The sequence below is a fragment of the Chelonoidis abingdonii genome, chromosome 26 (genome assembly GCF_003597395.2).
Source record: "Chelonoidis abingdonii isolate Lonesome George chromosome 26, CheloAbing_2.0, whole genome shotgun sequence".
Classification (NCBI taxonomy): Eukaryota; Metazoa; Chordata; order Testudines; family Testudinidae; genus Chelonoidis; species Chelonoidis abingdonii.
In genome coordinates, this window is record NC_133794.1 from 1439903 (window position 1) to 1459964 (window position 20062).

The 20062-nt window shown below is 57.4% G+C and overlaps 2 protein-coding genes across 4 annotated transcripts in view; both read left to right on the forward strand.

Annotated features, from left to right (window-relative positions):
• The window catches only part of ADGRE5 (adhesion G protein-coupled receptor E5), a 113086-nt gene that overhangs the window by 88862 nt on the left and 4162 nt on the right, over positions 1-20062 (forward strand). The gene's annotated exons all lie outside the window — the stretch shown is intronic.
• The window catches only part of LOC116825400 (adhesion G protein-coupled receptor E5-like), a 57966-nt gene that overhangs the window by 34946 nt on the left and 2958 nt on the right, over positions 1-20062 (forward strand). Inside the window, exons 6-15 of the mRNA XM_075061201.1 lie at positions 5977-6132; positions 9492-9626; positions 13364-13495; positions 14378-14427; positions 16187-16288; positions 16683-16857; positions 17855-17971; positions 18269-18501; positions 18734-18898; positions 19814-20036. Coding sequence (XP_074917302.1) covers positions 5977-6132; positions 9492-9626; positions 13364-13495; positions 14378-14427; positions 16187-16288; positions 16683-16857; positions 17855-17971; positions 18269-18501; positions 18734-18898; positions 19814-20036 — 1488 coding nt within the window. The remainder of the gene's footprint in view (positions 1-5976; positions 6133-9491; positions 9627-13363; positions 13496-14377; positions 14428-16186; positions 16289-16682; positions 16858-17854; positions 17972-18268; positions 18502-18733; positions 18899-19813; positions 20037-20062) is intronic.

A 20062-nucleotide genomic window follows, 5' to 3' on the forward strand; every position in this document is an offset into this window, starting at 1 on the left:
GTCCTGTGAGCCTGGGAAGTGGCCCCGGGGAAACCGGCTCTGGGATTGGGCTAAAGCATTTTGGTTGCCCTCCTCACGGATTACTAGAGGTATGTGAGCTTTTGTTGGGAGCAGGCAGCCTGCCCCGCTCGGCTCTTATGGGGTCGCAGCTGGTTACGTTGTTGGAGGGAACCACCGCTCGAACATTGTAATTTCACACTAGCCTACCAAAAGCTCCTGCGTGGGCAGCGCTGTGAGGGACCATGTGCTGTGACTGGCATTGCCAGCAAACCAGCCCTACACCACGGCTTGCCGCGCAGCGATTTGATATACCATCCAGAAATGTTCGCAGGCAAGTCTGGGGCAGGGTGACCATGGGTTAAAAATGGCGTCTTCGAAGAGGTCCTTTTCCGTGTTGCTGTGCACAAGTGTCTCGGGGACCAATAGCTTATGAAATATTGGATGAAAGATACAAGTGGAACGGTGGGTACGCCGGCGACCAGGCGCCCACCTCTTGTACTATCAGGTACTAGTGCCTAGACAGCGGCGAGAGGCGGCCGCAGTTGGCGAGAGACCGCGCTTTGCGCATGAGGAGATGTTATCCACGCCAAATCAGCCAGCCGAGTGCGACAGTGCACGCAGAGAGAGCACTCTACCACAAAGGGATCGCGGCCACTTAACGTCTGGCCTCTCGCACTAAAAGGCCTACCCACGACAAGTTACATGACTGAGGATGAAGAACTGCATTATGGGTATCCGGGATAAACAACTGACGGCGTCTCTATTTATCATATATAAATAAATTGTTTTAAGCTTGTATAATTTCAACAACACCGTGCTTTGTTTACTCCCCACGAAAGAACATTCGACCACACCTTGTGCCTTTCTCATGTCATGCTGCTTTTCTTTTGCTTCAGACAAACCCCTTATTCACTCACATGGCTTTGTACTTTAACTCCCATGAGCTTCATGACAGAACATTGGCCACTACTACTCAGATTTTTCCACATCAATACCATCTGATCGTGTCTCATGCGCAGTACTCTGGTCTGGGGAATCTAGTGACTGGGATGTGGTTACACAGTCACTGTTTGTAGCAAAGTGCTGGCAATACTCCAGGGTGCTCGAGTTCGTGTCACTGGAGGACAGTGATCTTACAAGACACCCTCTGCTTTGTGTCACGGGGTGTGACTGGTGCCTGGGGGGGCCCCACTGAAGATTGGCTCCATTAGGGCAAACTGCAGAGTGGGGCCTACAACCTCCCCCAAAACTGCTGGTTATTTTCTAATATCTTTAGATTTCACCAAGCAGCAACAAACCAAGTCTGCTTCGCAACGGTGCTACTTCCCCCCAGGAGCCAAAACCTACCAGTCTTTCTCCGCTTCCTTTTTTCTAAATAGTGGCTTTAAAGGAGGAAAATTTGGGTCAATTTTTATCCAGCAAGGTTTAACTCTTTCTGGCTCAGTGTCCCACAAGGGCTGGCCACCTTTTTGCTCGGGAGATGAACTTCTGCTGACTTTGATTTGGGCCTTGTACGAGGCCACCCTTGCTCTCAAGACTTAACTCTCATACTGCTCTCAAGCTCGTCCATGTTGCTTCCCCCTAGAGTGCACTCCCCCAGGGCAGAGCTGTGAGGGGGATGTGCTGGGACTGGCATTGCCAGCCCAGCCCCAGGCTTCCCTGAGACACCCTGGCTTCCAGCGGCATGGCACAGGGACACACGGGCTGGCCAGGGCAGGGAGTTTGCCCAGGGCACAGACCTAGAGGTCTCTTTGGGCTCACAGTCCAGTGGATTTGGAGCCCCCTTTGTGCTAGTGAAGCTGGCGCATGCACGAATGCCAGTCCCCTGGCGGGAGATACCCACATGCTGGTGTCTCCCCCGGGGGACGCTGGAAGCTGCCAGCTGCTAAATCACTTTGTGCTGGTCCCTGTGTGTGCTCCCTGAGCCCCCTGAGTCAGCAAAGCAGATGCTTAGCTCAAGCCCTGCACAGCTACGCACTGAACTCGGCTCCAGTGGGTCTTAAGTGCGTAGCTGAGCCCGTGACAACAATCCCAGGCATTAAAAAATCAGATTATCTGAGAAAATCATGAGCTTTAGAAAGACCAATGAGCAAGGGGCAGTGTGTGGAAAGAACTGAATTGAAAAGGGGCCAATTCAAAGCTGATACAAGGAAATACTCCTCCACCCGGGGCAGCAGTAGCCTCTAGAACTCACTGCTACCGCGGCATGGAAGCTGTGAATGTGTTGAGGTTTAAAGAGGGACTGGCTGTTTCTGTGGGGAACGACAGTGCCTGGAGCTGTGCTAGTTAATGGACAATAATTCAGTGAGGGAGGGAAAAGCTCCTACTTCAGGACTTAAGCCAGGGGTCTCAAACTTCTGGCCCGTGGGTCATCTGCGGCCCACAAACCTCCCCAGTGTGGCCAGTGGGGCTCCAGCAGTTTTGGGGCCTGGTCTCTCCCTTGGCCCCAGCTGCTGCCCCCGGGTGCTCCCCGATCAGGGCCCCCAGCTGCGCAGCGGAGCTGAGTGGTGTCCGTCTGCTCTCTCGAGTGGCTGCCGGCCCCTCCCTGTGGTCCAGGGGTGGGGCAGGGCTGTGCCTCCGCGCGCTGCCACCGTCCCGAGTGCCTCTGTGGCCAATGGGACACTGTGGGGGCGATGCCTGGGGGCAGAAATGTTCGGATGCCCCGCGGCCTGCCCTGCCTTGGAGCCCCAGGTAAGTGCCACAGCCCCAACGCCCTCCCAGAGCCTGCATCCCCACCTCACATACCTCCTTCAACCCCCAAACTCCCTCCCAGACTCTGCACCCAGTGCCCACACACCCACAGCCCCCAAACTCCCTCTCAGAGCCTGCACCCCCTCCTCACATACCTCTGCCTGACCCCAAACTCCTTCTCAGAGCCTGCACCAGGTCCTTACACCCCCTCCTGCCCCCAAACTCCCTCCCTGAGCCTGCAGCCCATCCCCACACACACCCAGCCCGCAAACTCCGTTCCTGAGCCTGCACCCAGTCCCCACACACCCCCAGCCCCCAAACTCCCTCTCAGATCCTGCACCCCATCCCCACATCCCTCCAGCCCCCAAACTCCCTCCCAGAGCCTGCATCCAGTCCCCACACACCCACAGCCCCCAAACTCCCTCTCAGATCCTGCAGCCAATCCCCACAGCCCCCAAACTCCCTGTCAGAGCCTGCATCCCCTCCCCACACACACCCAGCCCCCAAGCTCCACCCCAGAGCCTGCACCCCAGACCCTGTCCCCCACCCAACCTACCTCCCAGAGCCCAACCCCTCACTCCTTCTGCACCCAAACTCCCTCCCAGAGCCTGCACCCCAATCCCCTATCTGAGACCTCCTCCCCCACCTAAACTCCATCCCACAGCCTTAGGTAAGTGGGGGGCAGAGTTTTTTGGGGGTGGACTCTGGGCAGCATGAGTGACATTGGCCCGCTGGGAGGATTTGAGGACTGGCACTGGCCCTAAGGTAAATTGAGTTTGAGACCCCTGGCTTAAGGCGACCTCCTACTATTAGAGACCAGGAGGAGACTTAATGGGGGCAGATTATCCCCTGGCTGTTGCTGCGGGACTCTTACACCTTCCTCTGTAGCACTCGTTGCAGACGGGATACCGGGGTAGAGGGGCCTTGGGGTTGACCCAGGCTGGCAATGCCTGTGTGTTCCTCTGTGATTGGAACCTGAGAGGGATTTCTGCCAAGTCCCAGTGTTCCCACCCCTTGGGCAACTCAGCTTCACACATGGACTCCTAAATCTCTCCAAATCTTGGCTCCATTGGAGCTTGGCCCATAGAGGCCACAGTGGCTGAGCAGAGGTCTGAAGGTCCCCTTTCCTGTTTTATGTTCACGGCACACACACACAGTTAGAAACAAAACGTCACATCCTCTCGCTGGCAGGCTGCAGATCAACACAGGGTTATTTCTTAGAATCCAGAACCCTAGAACACAAGGACCCCAAACAGAGAGAGACAAAGCAGGCTGCTCCTGAAGGTAGATGGGCACAACTAACCCCACTTTGCTCTCGGCTGGCCCTTTGGCAGACACACTGCTGAAAATCCAGATCACACGCTTGTCACCCGAGCCTCTAGCCTGCAAGCAGGACCAGGAAAGCCCCTTGCAGACATTAAGTGAAAGCTTGGTGACTGCTAACACAGTTTTCAGTACGCCATATTCTCGCCGATTGGCAATTCTGCTGCCAGAGCAGCCTACTGCGTGCTTGAGCATAGCTGAGAGTCAAGCCTGTGATTGTTAAGTCTGCAGGGGGCCTGGCTGGCTGGGTCCCCGTCACCGGCAGCTCAGGACAGGTGATGATACAGGAACGTCTCCCTGCCAGAACTGTTACAAGAACATCCCTCTTTGTGTTGGCAGGATATGACGAGTGTCAGGGCCCGAGCCTCGTAGACTGCGGATTCTGTCCTACCTCAAAACTGCAATTGAAACATGCAACTGGGAGTTACAACTGTACCTGCAGCAATTGGCTACAAGCTCAGCTCTGGGAAAAGCCAACTTCAAGAACGCGAGTGAGAACAGTGCCAGGGTGAGCTCTCCCACTGGCCCGCACCTGCTGAGAGAACCTGCTGGACACCCTCCTTGCACACACAAATGCTTGTTTCAGGCTTGGCGCTGGCACTGGGGCTGCTGCGGCGGCTTTGGCAGTGGCCTGAGGCCGTCAGCAGGCTGGGTGAGACATTGACCCTCACTAGGGGCTCTCTCAGAGGTCCCAGAGAGGTGCAAGCGCACTACCAGCTGTTCAGGCCTCCAGCCATTAGAAACGTACAAAATACACATGAACACATGAAACAAATATAAAGGGACTAAAAAAAGAGTGAGACATAAATTGAATACTTGTTTGATTTTAACAAATTTTTGTAGCCTTTTTCTGTTGCAAATGGCACTTAATTAGTTCGAGGAAAAATCTCACTGTTGTGCAATGTCACCAGCTGACCAATACTCTTCATAGTCCCATTAGCTGAATGGTGATAGTTCTCTTTCCCTGCTTCAACATTGTAGTTTTCGAACGGTTGCGTTCACTGAAGCCAACTGATGCAGGCAAAACTGACAGAAATATGCAATATCTAACTTGAGCATTTTTAACTCTTTAGTATGACAAAATCTGTATCAGTTTTAACTATAACAATTATGTCTTCCCAAACCACATCTCTTATTTGCTTGAATTTGCAGCTCTAAGCTTAGAGAAGGTGGGTCACATTGATTTTGGTCCAATAGGGACGCTCATAAAAACAAGTGGCAAAACTTATCAAATGCCAACAAATTAAAAGTGTCTAAATTTGAGGCCCCCTTTGAGCTTGCAGCCGAGGCCAAATGGCCTCTTGGCCCCCCTGTGATTGGCCCTGCTCTCGCCTGCTACTGCCGAGCATGGGGCTTGGCTCACCCCTTGCCTGGCGCTTGAATGGGGAATAAACAGACTCACAGAGCAAACTCCCTGTGCTGCAGAGATGCGCTGGGTAGAGGGGAGGGGACCCTCGCTGGCCCCAGCACGCAGCATCTGGGCTGCTAGTGTCCCCCTGAGCTGGGAAGGGGCCTTTTATCTGGGCCATTGAAATAGCACAGTGCGCTCTGCCCCCTATGGGCCCTGGTGAGGAGAGAATAGCCACAGCACAGTGTGCCCCAGCCCCACCCCCGATCCTCCCCCATAGGTCCAAGGGGGCGGGGAATAGCTGCAGTGCTGGGCCCCGGTCTCAGCCCCTACATCTGTGGCTAGGAGCAGGGTGGGTGCAAGACCCCGACAGCAGCTCCCACCAGCTGGGGTGGCCCGTTTTGCATGGTGGGGGATTCTCCAGTGGTCGTTCCCCTGCCAGAGCAGCTTAGTGCCGTCTGAGTGTCGCTGAGAATCCAGGCCTGTGATTGTTAAGCTGCTGGGGCCTGGTCACCTGGGTCCCATTAGCCAGCTCAGTGCAGGGGGCTGGAGGGGGTGATACGGGAAATGTCTCCCAGCCAGGACTGTACAGAACGTCCCCTCTTGTGTTGCAGATATTGACGAGTGTCAGGGCCCGAGCCCAGCAGACTGCGGACACCACGCAAACTGCACCAACGTGGCTGGGAGTTACTACTGCACCTGCAGTGATGGCTACGAGTCCAGCTCTGGGAAAGCCAACTTCACACTCGCGAGTGGAGACAGCTGCCAGGGTGAGCTGTCCCCTAGCCCCCACCTGCTGAGACTCCCCCCCCTCGCACACACAAATGCTCGTTCCAGGCCTGGCTCTGCACTGGGGCTGCTGCCAGCTTTGGCAGTGGCTGGAGGCCGTCAGCAAGGTGGTAATGAGACGTGAACCTCGCCTGCTGCTGCAGAGCATGGGGCTGGGCTCACCCCTGTGTCTGGTACTTTGACAGGGAATAAAACCTCGGGGTTTGATACAGACCCACGGAGCAGAGATGTGCTGGGGAGAGGGAGGGGACCCTCGCTGGCCCCAGCACGCAGCATCTGAGCTGCTCGTGTCCCGCTGAGCCTGGAAAGTGGCCCCGGGAACGGCTCTGGGAATTGGGCTAAAGCATCTTGACTTTGCCCCCCCTCCCCTATTGCTTGAGCTTCTGTTGGGGGCAGGCAGCCATGCTCCGCTCTGGCCTCTAGGGGGCGTATCTGCTAGTTCGGGGGACCCTCCCATGGCCTCAAGCTCCCTGTGTGGGCAGCGCTGTGAGGGGTCATGTTCTGTGACTGGCATTGCCAGCCCAGCCCCAGGCTTCCCTGAGGCCCCCCGAGTTCCTGCAGTCTGGGGTGGGGACCTGGCGTTGGCATTCGTCGGCTCCGTGTGCTGTCCTGGCTCTGGGCGGGTCACAGGCTCGGCAGACGTCCATCGAAGTGCCCAGAAAGCCCAGAGTTGGATCAGTGGCCAAGGCGCTCGGCCAGGTTTATCGCCAATGCAGCCCAGTGCCAGCACCCAGAGATGCCACAGGGATACGGCCATACGTCTGCCTCTGCCAATGGACCCCGACAGTTACAGACTGAGACAAACCATCCGGGATAAACAACTGACGTCTCACAGTTGTGTGTTTCACAACATGCTTGTTACCTGCTTGGGTGGGGAATAAACAGACCCATGGAGTAAACTCCTTGTACTGCAGAGATGTGCCGGGGAGGCAGGTGGGGCCCTTGCTGTCCCCAGCACACAGAATCCAGGCTGCTAGTGCCCCTGAGTTTGGGAAGAGGCCTCGTGGATGGTCCACGTACAGCACAGTGCGCTCTGCCCCCTTTCGGCAGAGGGAGCAGGGAATAGCCCCAGGGCATCCCGGCCATGCCCCCAATATGCCCCCTCCCTCAGGGCTGGGAGCAGAGCCTTTTCCAGCCCCACACTGACAGGGAGCCCCCTGGGTGTAAGGGTGTTTCCCAAGGGGGCCATTATGCCCCCTTAGGCAGCCAGGGCGGCCTGACCGGAGAAAGGGCCGGGACGTTCCAGGCCCTTATTTGCAATGTTCAGCTGGTAGTTAGAGCTTGTATCAAGTCCCAGCTGGCCGTTCCCATGGAAACCGCCCTTTACACCCCCATTTGGGAGGGCAGAGCACCGGGCCCATAGCACTGGGAGAACTCAGGAGCCCATTGGTTCAAATGCCTCCTCTGGCGGAGACCTCGCCCAGCCATTCCTGCACCAGCCCCAGGCCACGTGGGATAACCCCAGCCAGTGTCCTGGGCCAGGTCTAGGCACAAGAAGAAATCAGCACCGCAGGTATCTCAGCCAGCGTCCCGGGGATTGTGCGGGGATAGATGGTATCGGGAGCCATGTGGAGAATCCCTAGGGCTTGCCCCTGGGGGGATTGATCGCGATTGCTGTTCTCTTTGGAAGCGCACTGATTAGTCCAGACCAGAGTATCTGAATGGGGAATGATTCCACAGGAGCTGTTACTGTCAATATCCCCATGTATATACACCCCTAGAGACACCCTGCAACTCGGAGTGAGTTTGGAAGCCGCAGGACACCCGTGTGTCCGAGGGAGGGGAGAGCTCTGGCCGCACCACCGAGAACCGAGCGCATGGCACCCCTTCTCCAGCAGACAGAGCATCGGGGCTGGGGGAAGCACTTTGGAGCAACGGCTGTGCTGTGGCTGGATGTGTGTACAGCACCTGGCACCATGGCGCCCGGCTGTGGTGCTACCCACTGTAAACATCCCAATGGAACCAGGACGGGATGGATAAGGATGCTGGAAGCTCCGTTCCTATCCCGCATGGACTCTTGGAAGCCTTCGGGGGCAGAACCCAATTGTACGTCGTTTCCAGAATAAGCAGGTTCTGGAAACACGGAGCCGCCTTGGTACTGTCAGGAGAACCCACAAGTGTCGCAGGGTCGAGGGGCAGAGGAGGCAGCACTTGGCAGGATGCAGCCGGTAGGTTCTGACAGGTTCAGTCTGCCCCGGGAGCAGCTCAGCCTCTGAAGAGGCAAAACCGTGGCGCCGGCCAGGCTGAGACACAAGTAATGTGGCACTTGCACAGTACAGATGGGATCAGAGCTGAGGCCCATCTAGCCTGGTATCCCAGCTCCAACGGGCCAAGGCCAGATGCTGCAGAGGACGGTGGAAGAGCCCTGCAGTGGCAGCTGGGGGATAATCTGCCCTCACGCCCTGGTCTCTAGTACTCAGCTGGGCTGAAGTGTCACAGCAGGAGGTTTTCTCTCTCTTCCCAAACGTTTGTGCCCATTAACTATGATCCCTCTGGCTGTTCTCATCATCCGTAGGGATATCCAGTCGCTCCTGGAATCTTGCTAAATTCTTGGCCTCAGGGACTCCTGTGGTGGGGAGTTCCACAGGCTAATCGCACATTGCGTGAAACAGCCTTTCCTTGGCTCTGTTCTGAATTTCCCCTCTTCTCACTTCCCTGACTGGCCCTGGCTCTCATGCTATGAGATGGGGAGAACAGAAGCTCCCAATGTCCCTTCTCTATCCCCATCAGGCATTTATAGACGCTTAACACGTCCTCTCTTACCCCACTCTAAGGTGACAGTCCCAATCTTTTCAATCTCTCTCCACAGAGGGATTTTCCTGGCCCTTGATCATTCTCATTGCCTGTCTCTGAACCCCTCTGGTTCTGCACTGTCCTGTATGCAAGGGGGAGCCCAGGGCAGCTCGTGGGGTGCAGAGGAGGTCACCCCATTGACTGATATCCAGGCATTAGACCAGCCCTCATGTTAGTCTCTATCCCCTTCCTCCAAAGCAGCTCCCCATTTGTCCTCTCCAGGGGCAGGCGGCTCATTCAGGCATTGCCGTCTGCACTGATACTGCGGCACTGGGCATCGCCAGATGTGGCTGGTAGCTTTAGCAAGCAGCAGGCACGTGTCCCGGCAGGGCTGCGTTTCCCTTTCCAGCTGGAGCGGCTCATTCTGGACAATAGCCACTTGCTCCTGTTCGCTGATCCAGTCACTGAACTCCTGGCTCTAACCAGCCCTGTCTTCCCAGAGCACGGTGCATGCCGGATGCCTGGGTTATCCCCCAGCAGTGTCACTCCAGTGCCCAAGGTCCAGTTCCTAGATCAGCCTGCCCTAGTGCTTTCTCTCTCCTTGCAGACATTGATGAGTGCCAACGAAACGCCACAATCTGTGCACCCCACGGGAACTGCATCAACATGCCAGGGACTTACATGTGTAAATGCAGTTGGGGATTTGGGAAGAGTCAAAAGGATACGGCTAAGATCTGCACAGGTACAACCAGAGTTGGAAACAGTTGTGGCAAAGGCATGATGTTTCTGGCTTATCTGCAGCGTTGCCAACACGTGGTGTTGCCTTAAAGGCCTACCTCCCAGAGTCACGTGATTCTGCTTTTGGCTAAAATCAAAATTAGGGCCTGGCCCACGTGGCAGAGGCCAAACTGCCAAACATTACACTGGGGTGACCGACAGCTCCCAAACCAGAGTCAAACAAAATGAACCCAAAACGGGTTTTGGTTTAAAAATGAAGAGATTTTTTTTTAAATCTGGTGACTTTTTTGCAGCCTGGCTTATGGTTTGGGGCTTTTATTGATTGCTTGGCATTGGCAATGCTGTTAATACACCGTCACTGAGCTGCCCCAGGATCTCTGACACTAACCCGCATGCCTGGATGGTGAAACTAACCAGGTTGCCCTGAGGTCTCGCTTTTTCTCTGTGCCACACCCAGACAAAGTGTCTGTCCTGACTCCCAACCTATCTTACAAATTGGAAACTGAGCCCGGGGAGTGAAGGTCGCCATGTCTCTTGCCAGGCTGATTAATTCCACCGAGGCAGGAGCATAGGGCATTGGCAGTGTCATTAGGAGCTGCAACATCCCCCCAAACCTGCAGCTGCAGTCAGAGCCCAAGATGCTCTTTCACAGCAGAGTTTTGAGGTGGGGGAAGGTCAGGTCTTTGCAAAGCAAACAGGACTGAGATGGAGCCAAGGACTCTGTGTTGGATCAACCTTTAACACAGCTTGGGCTCAGAAAGCCCAGTAGTTTCTGGAACCCCATTAACCGAACCCTCAGCAGCTGGCATCACAAAGGAACCAGCTTGGGTCATTAGCAGGAATCAAACCCAGGACCTGCCTGCTGAAAGCACACAGCTCAGCTGCAGGAGCTAAGGGAGTAACTCCATTAGCTAGTCATTGTAGCAGGCTGTTATCTACTTATGGGAACCAGCCACTAGACCATGACAAACTTGCTCTCTCCTTGTTCCGTGGCTCAGCGGCCTTTGCTAGAGCCTGGCACATACAAGCCCCCTCACAGGCATGGTGTAGGCCTGTTGCCTTCCAGTAGGTTTAACAATGGAGCAAAAGTTGAGTTCCCTGCCAAAGGAACAAGGGATTTTTTTCCAGCCCTGATGCACTCCCGGCCATGAGCCATGGAGACATAAAGCTCCTGTCAGTGAGGGGGAGCAGAGGGTAGAATCTGCATGGTGACGCAGGGGAGACACATTCTTGACCTTCTGTGGAAGAAACAAGCCGAAAGAGACAGGACTAGTGGGTGGGGTATGGGACTGGGACTCAGGAGACTGGGGGCTATTCCCAGCTCTGTTACTGCTGGGTGTCCTTGGACAATTCTGTGTCTCAGTTTTCTCTCCCATCTCTTGCCAATTTAGACTAGAAGCTCTTTATGGCAGTGTGGGTGCAGCACGCTGGGTGCTGTCTCTATGCAAATAATGACCGAGGGGAAGGGGCATAGTGGGAAATAGCAAAACGCTGCCACGGGTAAGAGAGAAGGGGAGAATGAGAGAGAGCTGATGAACACGGCCCAAGGGAAGGATCTGTGAGCGCTCTGGACTCTTCCCGCTGATTGACTTGTTTGCTGTTTTCTGTGAGGAGCAAAAGCGTTATGAATAAATATCAGGGAGAGCTTAGAGGCCCTTCTCCTACTTCCTCAAGAAGGGTCGCCACCCATCTGTCCCCAGGGATGATGACTGATAGGCCATTCTTGATCTGAACGCCAGGGGGAGTCAACAGAATAGCTCTGCATACTGATCCAAGCCTGCTTGTTCACCGGCTGACCCTCTGACTGTTTGGGTGGATAAATGTCTGTGATTTTATTGGCAAACTGTTTGCTCTGAAAACTTGTCAATGATGTTGTACAATTGGTTGCCTGAGTCCCATGGTCTTTCTCTGCTTCCTGACTGGACGGCTGAAATGTTGGGTTAATAAGCAGACGAATGTTGAATTCCAGCACTTGTTCCTGGATGGGATTTCCAGGAGAATCGGTCATGGCCATTTCTGCAGCGCCTAAACCGCTTCCCCCAACCCACGGGAATGACTGACGATGTGCCTGTCCCCCATGCGTCGCCACAAACTCAGTGTTTCTGTATGTGAAATGGTCACAAAGTGGGGGCCAGAGCCCCAGTGGTGTAAATTGGTGCAGCACCACTGACTTCAAGAGGTTTTTGTCCCAGCTCTGCTTCTCCATCTTTCATTGCCCCAGACAGGAGTGCAGGCTCCCCAGGGGCTGGGTGGCCGGAATGATTGCGTCTCTGCCCGTACAGGCAAGGTCCCTAGGTAGAAAACCCCACTCCCTGCATGGGGTGAGTGACCCCACTGCACCATGGAGTCCTGACATCCCCCATGTATCCCCTTTTGCCCGGCAGCTGGCGCTACCCACGTTGGCAGCCTGGCGGGTGTCCAGCCCTCCAGTGTTTGGCTAGATCACGGCAAGGCTCTCTGTGCCTGGGCAGGGGGGGCGCCGTCTGTCAGATCAGACTCTCCACAGTGGTGAAAGGCCCCAGGAGCCAGCGAGGGCAGGAAAGTTCCCTGTGTTTGGGGTTGGATTGGTGACCCGCTGGGTAGCGACTCCAGCTGGGGCTATGCTGGGGGTCAAGCTGGACTGATCTCTTCCGGCCTCAACTTCCACAGGCCGAATCGGCAATGAGTGTCGAGCTGGTTTCCAAGGGCTCGGTGGATTCGCCCCGTGGGGCTCTGGGCCTGGGGGTCACAGCAGGGTCCGGGAATGGACGTTGGGCCACTGCTCACTGCGCAGTTAGGAATGGGGGATCCCCTGGATCCAGCTGGCTTCCAGACAACCCGTTTACCAGCCATGCAGGGCCTGGCCGCATGTCGGCATCTGCGGGCTTCTGCCATAGACCCCCATGAGTGCCACCAGAGAGCAAAGAAACTAGATTAAATAGACAGCACCTAATTTCCTTGCACTCCCCTGGGTGCAGCCGCCCCACCCTTCTCCTAGTGCTCCATGGGAGGGGTGGGGCTGGGTGTATCCCAAATGGGGAGGGGACCCCTCGGGCTGGGGTCTGTAATGCTGAGCGTGGTGCCCCCTTCTGGCGACTAGCTCCAGTTCAGCGCCCTCTTTCTTCTCTTCCACCATTGCAGCTCACAGAGTCGCGGCTGCCCTGTGTCTTGGCTGTCCGGCCAGGTCACGCTGTGATCTCCATTCTGGGGGAGCCTTTCAAAGCCAGACCCCTCTCTCCTATCCCTGCTAGTGAAACCCTTTTTCCAGGGCTCCCAGCCCCCCCTCAGGCCTTCCTAGCTCCCCTCGCCTCAGGCCCCCACCACTGGGCCCAGCCCTCGGGCTGTAGAGAAGCCTCACTTGTCCCCTCCCAGGTGAGCTTCCTTCTAGCCAGTGCCCTGCACGCAGCCTAGGTCACTTCCCCTTTGCAGCTTAACTGGCTGATCACCGCCCCCCACCCCCTTAACCCCGTTCTGTCAGGGCTGGTGCAGGGGGGAGACCGCAGGGTCCTCGTCTGGAAAAGGTTGGACCCCCCCAATCTGGGAGGTGGGGGGAGGGGTTCCACTGCAGGGATTGGGGCCCTGCAAATAGCGGGGAAGAAAGAAGAATAGAATGAGGGGGAAGGTAGATGGAGCAGACAGACTGACTGACAGACCACGCCCCCTGCAATCAGTGGGGGGTGTCTCCATGGTCATTCGCCCCTGTGCACCCCCAGCCGTGCTGTGTGTGACCCTCTCCCCCACCCCACCCTGCTTTCCCCTCAGACATCCACGAGTGCAACAAGACCCCAGATATCTGTGGCCCCAACGCCACGTGTGTCAACACCAATGGAAGCTACTGGTGTAAGTGCCGGGCCGGCTACGTCCCCTCCAACAGGAACACGACCCTGTGCACAGGTGGGTCTTGCCGTGGGGGGCATGGAGGAGGCACCTGGGGGGGCTGGGCAGGGCCTGGGGTTACACAGGCAGAGGTCCTGTCCAAGGGGGCAGTGAGCTGGGAACTGGACTGGGACAGTGCGCCAGCTCCCCTGCCCCCCATGGACGGGGTCCCTCTGGGTCTCAGCCCTGGCTGGGGATTGCTCAGCCTCCAGGCCCTCACCTCCCCCCAGCCCACCCACTGGGGTGTTTCTGGTTGTCTCAGAGCCACAGGCACCAGCGTGCCCAGGTCTGGCTTGGAGGGCGGAGCAGGGGCCAGGCCAGGGAGTGGAGCAGGGCAGCCAGGGGTCGGGCGTCTCCCCCCCCCTCCAGCAGTGCCTGTATTCCTGCTGCACGGCTGGATTCTCTGCTCTGGGAAGAGGCAGCAGGGGGCGCAGTCTGCTTAGGGACCACTGTGGGGCCAGCCCGGCGCTCCCTGGTGGATTCGCCCCCCACCCCTAATACACACCAGAACCACCCACAGCTGGGGGAAGAGGGTTGAGGGGAGATACGGCTGGGATGATTCCACAGCCCCCACCCCACCCCACTGCTGCTCAGTCCCCCCAGGACAAGGAGGGGGGACGGATCCTTTCACAGAGACTGGCTGGTGGGCAGAGGATGGGGAGAAGGGGCTGTGCACGTGTGTGGGTCTGAATCGTGGGGGGGGGGGGGTCACTGCTCCCCCTGCTGGGAGAGGATCTATTACACCCATATCACTGACATGGGCTGGGTGTGTCCGTACTGCCCCTTGCTGGAGGGAATGAGTCCTACCCTCTGTGGCTGGCTCTGGTGCATGCACCTACCCAGCCAGACCCCGCATTTCTCCCCGCCCATCTCTCACTCCTCCTCCCTTTCCATCCCCAGAGCTCACCTGCCCCCCGCTGCTGGGTGATGTCAACGCTGCCGGAGCCAAGGTGAGTGGGGCACAGACCCCGGGGGGGGGAGATAGATCCCGATTCCCCTTTACATGCCACGTTGCTTTTCACTGATCTCACCCAGTGAGGGTTCTGGGGCCAAACTCGCCCCTGGGCAAAGAGCCAGTGGCCAGTCCCACTAGCCCCTGCAGTCCAGCCACGGCCTAGGCCTTTGCCCCTGGGTGATTCTTACCCTCCAGGATCAGCAGCATCAGGCTGCTGCAACACGCTTCAGCTTGCAACCACCGTCCCCCACCATGCCTTGTGTAACCCTTCTGCCCCGCTGAGTTGGCAGCAACAAGGGCCGGGTTCAGTATCCAGGGGTTCCATTTCAGTAACACAAGGCATAGCCGGCTCGAGCCTCCACCCAGTGACCTAGGACACTTACATACCACACCCTCCTGGGCGCCTCTAGGAGGCAATACTTCCCCTCTCGCAAGCACGAGTGTAGCAAAATCTTTTTAATAAAGGAAGGAATCAATGCGGCATCCCACTGGAGAAACACCACAAACAGGATTATAACACAAACCATAAACAAAAACCCACACCCCAAGTACATTTGGCAATGTCCTTTTCCCCTTAGGGTCTTAAGTCCAATCACTCCAAAGTCCAACAACCCAAAAAGTCTCTGGTCAATGCCACCCAGAATTCAAGAGTCTATCTGTAGAGGTCCCTCCCCCCAGCCTGGGTGAAAGGGCACCTTACGTGGTCCAGGGCCAACTGCCCTGCCTCTCCGTGGGTTCTGCTTCCGCCTTCTCCACGAACTGCTCCGCCTTACCAGCCGCTCCACTCTGCTCCTCCAGCCGTCCTCACAAACTGCTGCTCCACCACTGCTCGCTCCACCAGCTGCCCGTGAGCTGCTCCAGTTGTCCCTGCAAACTGCTCGCTCCGCTCGCTCGTGGGCCACTCCACCCGTTCCCACAGCTACTCGCTCTGCCAGCCGCTCGCTCCGCTCCAGCAGCTGTCCCGTGGTCCGCTCCAGCCATCTCCCACAAACTGCTCCACTCCACCAGCTGCTCTGTTCCACAGTATAGCTTCAGGCTCCCCACTAGTTAGCACAGTACTCTCCCAGCTCAGTAATTTCAGCTCTTTTGTGATTTCAACTCTTAGTGATCTCAGCACATAGTAGGGGAGCCCGAGTGCTAGTGCACCATTAGCCCAAAGTGAGTTCAGCTCAGTAACCTGTATCTAGATTCTTAAGGGAAAATAAAAAAAAAAATCAACTCTGACATTCCACAGTGGAAGAGAGAGGTGGAACTGGTGCTTCTGGCTCCACAAGGAGACTGCACCACCAGGCACAAGATACCTGTCCCCAACCTCTCTCAATTCACTGGTTTTGGAACCCATGTCCCTGTCTAGCAAGTACCACCAACTGAGGTTGAGTCATTTCTGTCACAAAGCAGTCCCACAGCTCCCCATTCACATTACAATCAGGGTGACAAACTTTTTTTTCCTCCTAACCGCCAAATAACAAAGAAATTGGGGGATCCCAGAGCTGTTAAAATCACCATCCAAGCTGCTGTGGTTCTCCAATTCTTTCCACACTCCCTACAATTCACCATCAGATGTCAGAGTAGAGCTCATCCTGACTCTGCTTACACTTGCAAATGCCGTGCACCCCCTAGAAGCCAGATGGGGCATTCCCCGTGCTCCCTCTGGCGCTTGGCTTCTGAGCCAAGGGATCCTCTCGGGACGGGGGGATGTGGGCTGCGAGTCTGTGATCTCTTTTCCTGAGCCAGGTCTGTGCCTTGTTTTGCAGAACCTCCTGGGCAGCTTCCAGGCACAGGTGGGACATCTCTGCAACACAGCGCTGAAAAAGCTGAAGCAGATAAACTCTCAGAACGCTGAGGAGAAGCTGCAGGTGCCAAGCCAAAATTCAGAGCCTTGCTGGGTTTGTTCTTGTTAGGGGGATGAATTGCTGCTCCTACACAGATCTAGTCTCAGGGCGATTTACAGGGATGCAGCACCTGGAACAGGAGATAAATAAACAGCGGCACTGCCCAGAAATTCCCATGCCTGCCTCCCCAGTGGGCTCTGTGCCCAAGAAGCTGGCTCTCCTAGGTTCCTATGCTAGACGGGACCATTGTGATCATCTAGTCTGACCTCCCAGGCAGTGATGTCAATGGCAGGAGAACTTGTCTTTCCTTTCAAGGGGATTGTGGGAAGGAAGTGGAGGACTAGCAATCCGGGAATGGGGGGGCGCAGCAGGGGGTCAGACACTTTGACATCAACACCCCGCATGTTTGCTTGACCAGGGCTTCTTGGACATTCTGGAGAAGCAGATAAATTTGGTCAGGCAGCAGGGTGAGAGCGTGGAGTGGAGACACCAGATCGCGACGGAGCTGATGGCCATCATGGAGACGCTGCTGAGAACGCTGGCCCTGACCGTACGTGACAGAATGATCAGCATTGCATCCCCCAGCGGCACAGGTCAGCACCTGGCCACGTGGCCTCAGTAGGGCTTTCATCATCTGCAGTCTACACTCCCACCTCACTTTCCACAGCGTCCCCTGCTGGGAGATGGGAGCCCCCCCACCCAGTGCTCCCGCCCTGCTCCCCACAGCACCTCCTGCTGGGAGACAGCAGCTCCCCCTCCAGCCAGTGCTCCTCGCTGTGCCCCCTGCTGGGAGACACTGGGACTGGAGTAGCTGGGAGCCCCCTCCCCACAGCCAGGAAAGCACCTTGCCTAGCTACAGGCTTCCTCTACCCTGGTCCTGAGGCCCGCCGGAGATATCAGCTGGCGACTCCTTCATGGTGCCGTGAGCACAGGCGTGTATTTGGTGCGGTTTACCCCTGCCCCAGACACCTGCCTCTTCTGCGGCGTGAGGGAGACCCTGGCACGCGTTTACTTGGAGTGTGCCAGGTTGCAGCCCCTATACCGGCTCCTTACCAATATCCTGTTACATTTCTGGCTGCACTTTTCCCCTCACCGCCTTCTCTATGCATTCCCTATCCGTGGCCCCACAAAGTTACGGGACCTCCTGGTCAACCTCCTCCTTGCCCTGGCTAATATAGCTACCTTCGCAACCAGGGAGAGGAGGTTGGCCAATGAGGACTCCTGTGACTGTGGGGCTTGTTTCCAATCCTTAGTCTGTTCATGCATCTGGGTCAAGTTCCTCTGGGTGGTGTCCACGGGCTCCGTTGACGCCTTCGAGGAGCGTGGGCGCTGTCCTGGGTTCTCTACTCGGTGTCCCCGTCAGGCTCCCTTCTTATGGCCCTCTGACCGCACTCCTGTCCCTGTTCTTTTATTAGTTGTCCCCCAAAATCAGTTGGGTTCTGAGGTCCTGTAGATCCTCCCCTTAGGCGGCGGGGTGGAATCTGTTAGCAGTGGGCGGGCTTCTGCCCGCCCATTTCTTAGAAACCCAATAGGTACAGGCTTCCTCTCCATGTTCTCTGTTGTGAGCCTTGGCGGGCATTGTGGTTGCAGAGCTGGGGCTGGCGGTCAGGCAGGCTGGGATCCAGAGCCAGGAGACTGTGACGCTGCAGCAGAGCAAGACGCAGATGGAATTAAAGTGGGCCGGAGCCCCAGGGCAGAAAAATGAAGGTATGTGGTCATCCCCTGCACTGGGGTGTGTATAGTGATGGGCACGGCCAGTGCATTGGGAGCAGCAGCACAGCGCCCCCTGGTGCCAGGCTGGGGTGTGTAGGGCGATGGGGCACGGCCAGGGCATTGGGATCGGCTCCTCCAGCAATCCAGTGTCCCCTAGCACCAGGCTGGGGTGTGTAGGGGGATGGGGCATGGCTAGGGCATTCGGGGCAGCACTTCCAGCAGCACAGCACCCCTAGCACCAGTCTGCCCCAGGGCGCCCTCCATTTCATCCCTCTCCTCTGTCTCTCGCAGGCTTCACGCTGGCTGGGCTGCTGACATACCAGGGAATGAGCCCCATCCTGGAAGGTGCTGGGCGGGTGGAGGCGCCCGCGTGGGATGAGATCGGCCGGATGGGGAAGAGGGCACGGGAGCCAGGACGGCCCAGCTACCGTGTGCTGTCTCCAGTGGTGTCGGCCTTCATCAGTGACCCGAACCCCAAGGCACTTGACCTCTCTGCCAGCATCCACTTCAGCCACCCGGTGCCGGTGAGCCCCTGGGCTGGGCATGGGGGGAGGAGTACCTGGGGTGCTATGGGGCAGAGCTGGGCCGATCTCTAGTAACACCCCCCACCCCGGGCAGCAGGCAAATCCACCTCCCACCCAGGGACAAACTGATGCTCTGTGCCCCCAGCCCAGCCCCTCGTACCTCCTCGACCTGTCCTCTCGGGGCCTGGGGAGTCCTGCCCCCCGCATGCACCAAGCATCTGTCTGTCCCCAGGAGAATAAGATCGACCTGCGCCTCCTCTGTGCCTACTGGGAGCCTGGCAGCAGGCGCTGGGCCACCGATGGTTGCACCCTGCAGAAGTTGAACGCCACCATCACCCGCTGCCAGTGCAACCACCTGACCAGCTTCGCCGTGCTCATGGCCTTCTACGAGCTGGAGGTAGACGTGGCCCTTGCTGGGGCCTCAGGGCTGGGCTGGTTCTGCTTTTCCCCTCAATCCTCCCCAGTGGAGCAGAAGTCACTCCAGAGTCCCCCTGAGTAAACCCATTCCCCACCGGCAGGTGGGGCCCTGGATCTGATCGGGGCACAAGCAGCCCCCCGTCCCTCCCCCACCCAGAGCTCAGGGAGACTCCCCATGTAGCAGTGACCGATGTGCCTGGCCAGGAAGCTGTGGGGCAGCAGGGGCAGGGAGGCTCACCCCATTGCATTGCAGGGCAGGGAGCATCCCCATCCCCATCGCACAAAGGCAGGGAGGGGTTAAATGCCTCACTCAAGGAGACACAGGAAGGTGACATCAGAGCTGGGAACTGAACCCAGGAGTCCTGCCCCCACTCCCCCTGCTCTGACCCCTAGATCCCACTCCCCTCCCAGAGATGGTAGAACCCAGGAGTCCTGAGCTGGAGCATCTTAGCCACAAGCGCATCCCTCTGGTCTAAAAGCAGTTCCCTGCCGAGCAGGGGCTTCCTCCTGCCAGGTGGGGGCGCTCTGCTCTCTGCTATGAGGAACAGCCCCGACCCCTCGCAATGTCTGGCGCCCCCGTCCTGCAGGGATCGGTGCCAGAGACTCCCCCTTGGTTGGTGGTGACCCTAGAGCCCCCTCGGCTTCCCATGGCCCTGGGGCTGTGGGCAGCCCTCGGGGGGCGGGGGGGTGCGCGGGGCAGGCTGGGCAGCATCAAATCCATCTGGGCGACTGGACCCAGCCAGACACTGGTTCCCACAGGCTGCCAGTGTCACCACTAGGGGGCTCTCCTAGCCGCTGCCGACAGGCTAGTCCAGCTGTACCCTAAAGCCCAGTCTGGCTGCTGCCTTGGGCTGGGCGGGGGGGACCCTGACTAACCCCCTCACCCCCGGCACAGGACTGGACCCTGGACATCATCACCAAGGTGGGGCTGGTGATCTCGCTGCTGTGCCTGCTGCTGGCCATCATCACCTTCCTCTTCTGCCGCGCCCTCAAGGGCCCCCGCACCACCATCCACCTGCACCTCTGCCTGGCGCTCTTCATCGCCTACAGCATCTTCCTCACCGGCACCTCCAGCACCGGCAACAGGGTACCCGGCTCTCCCTCCTCGCCAGCCTCGGGCCCTGCTCCCCACAGCGCCCCCCGC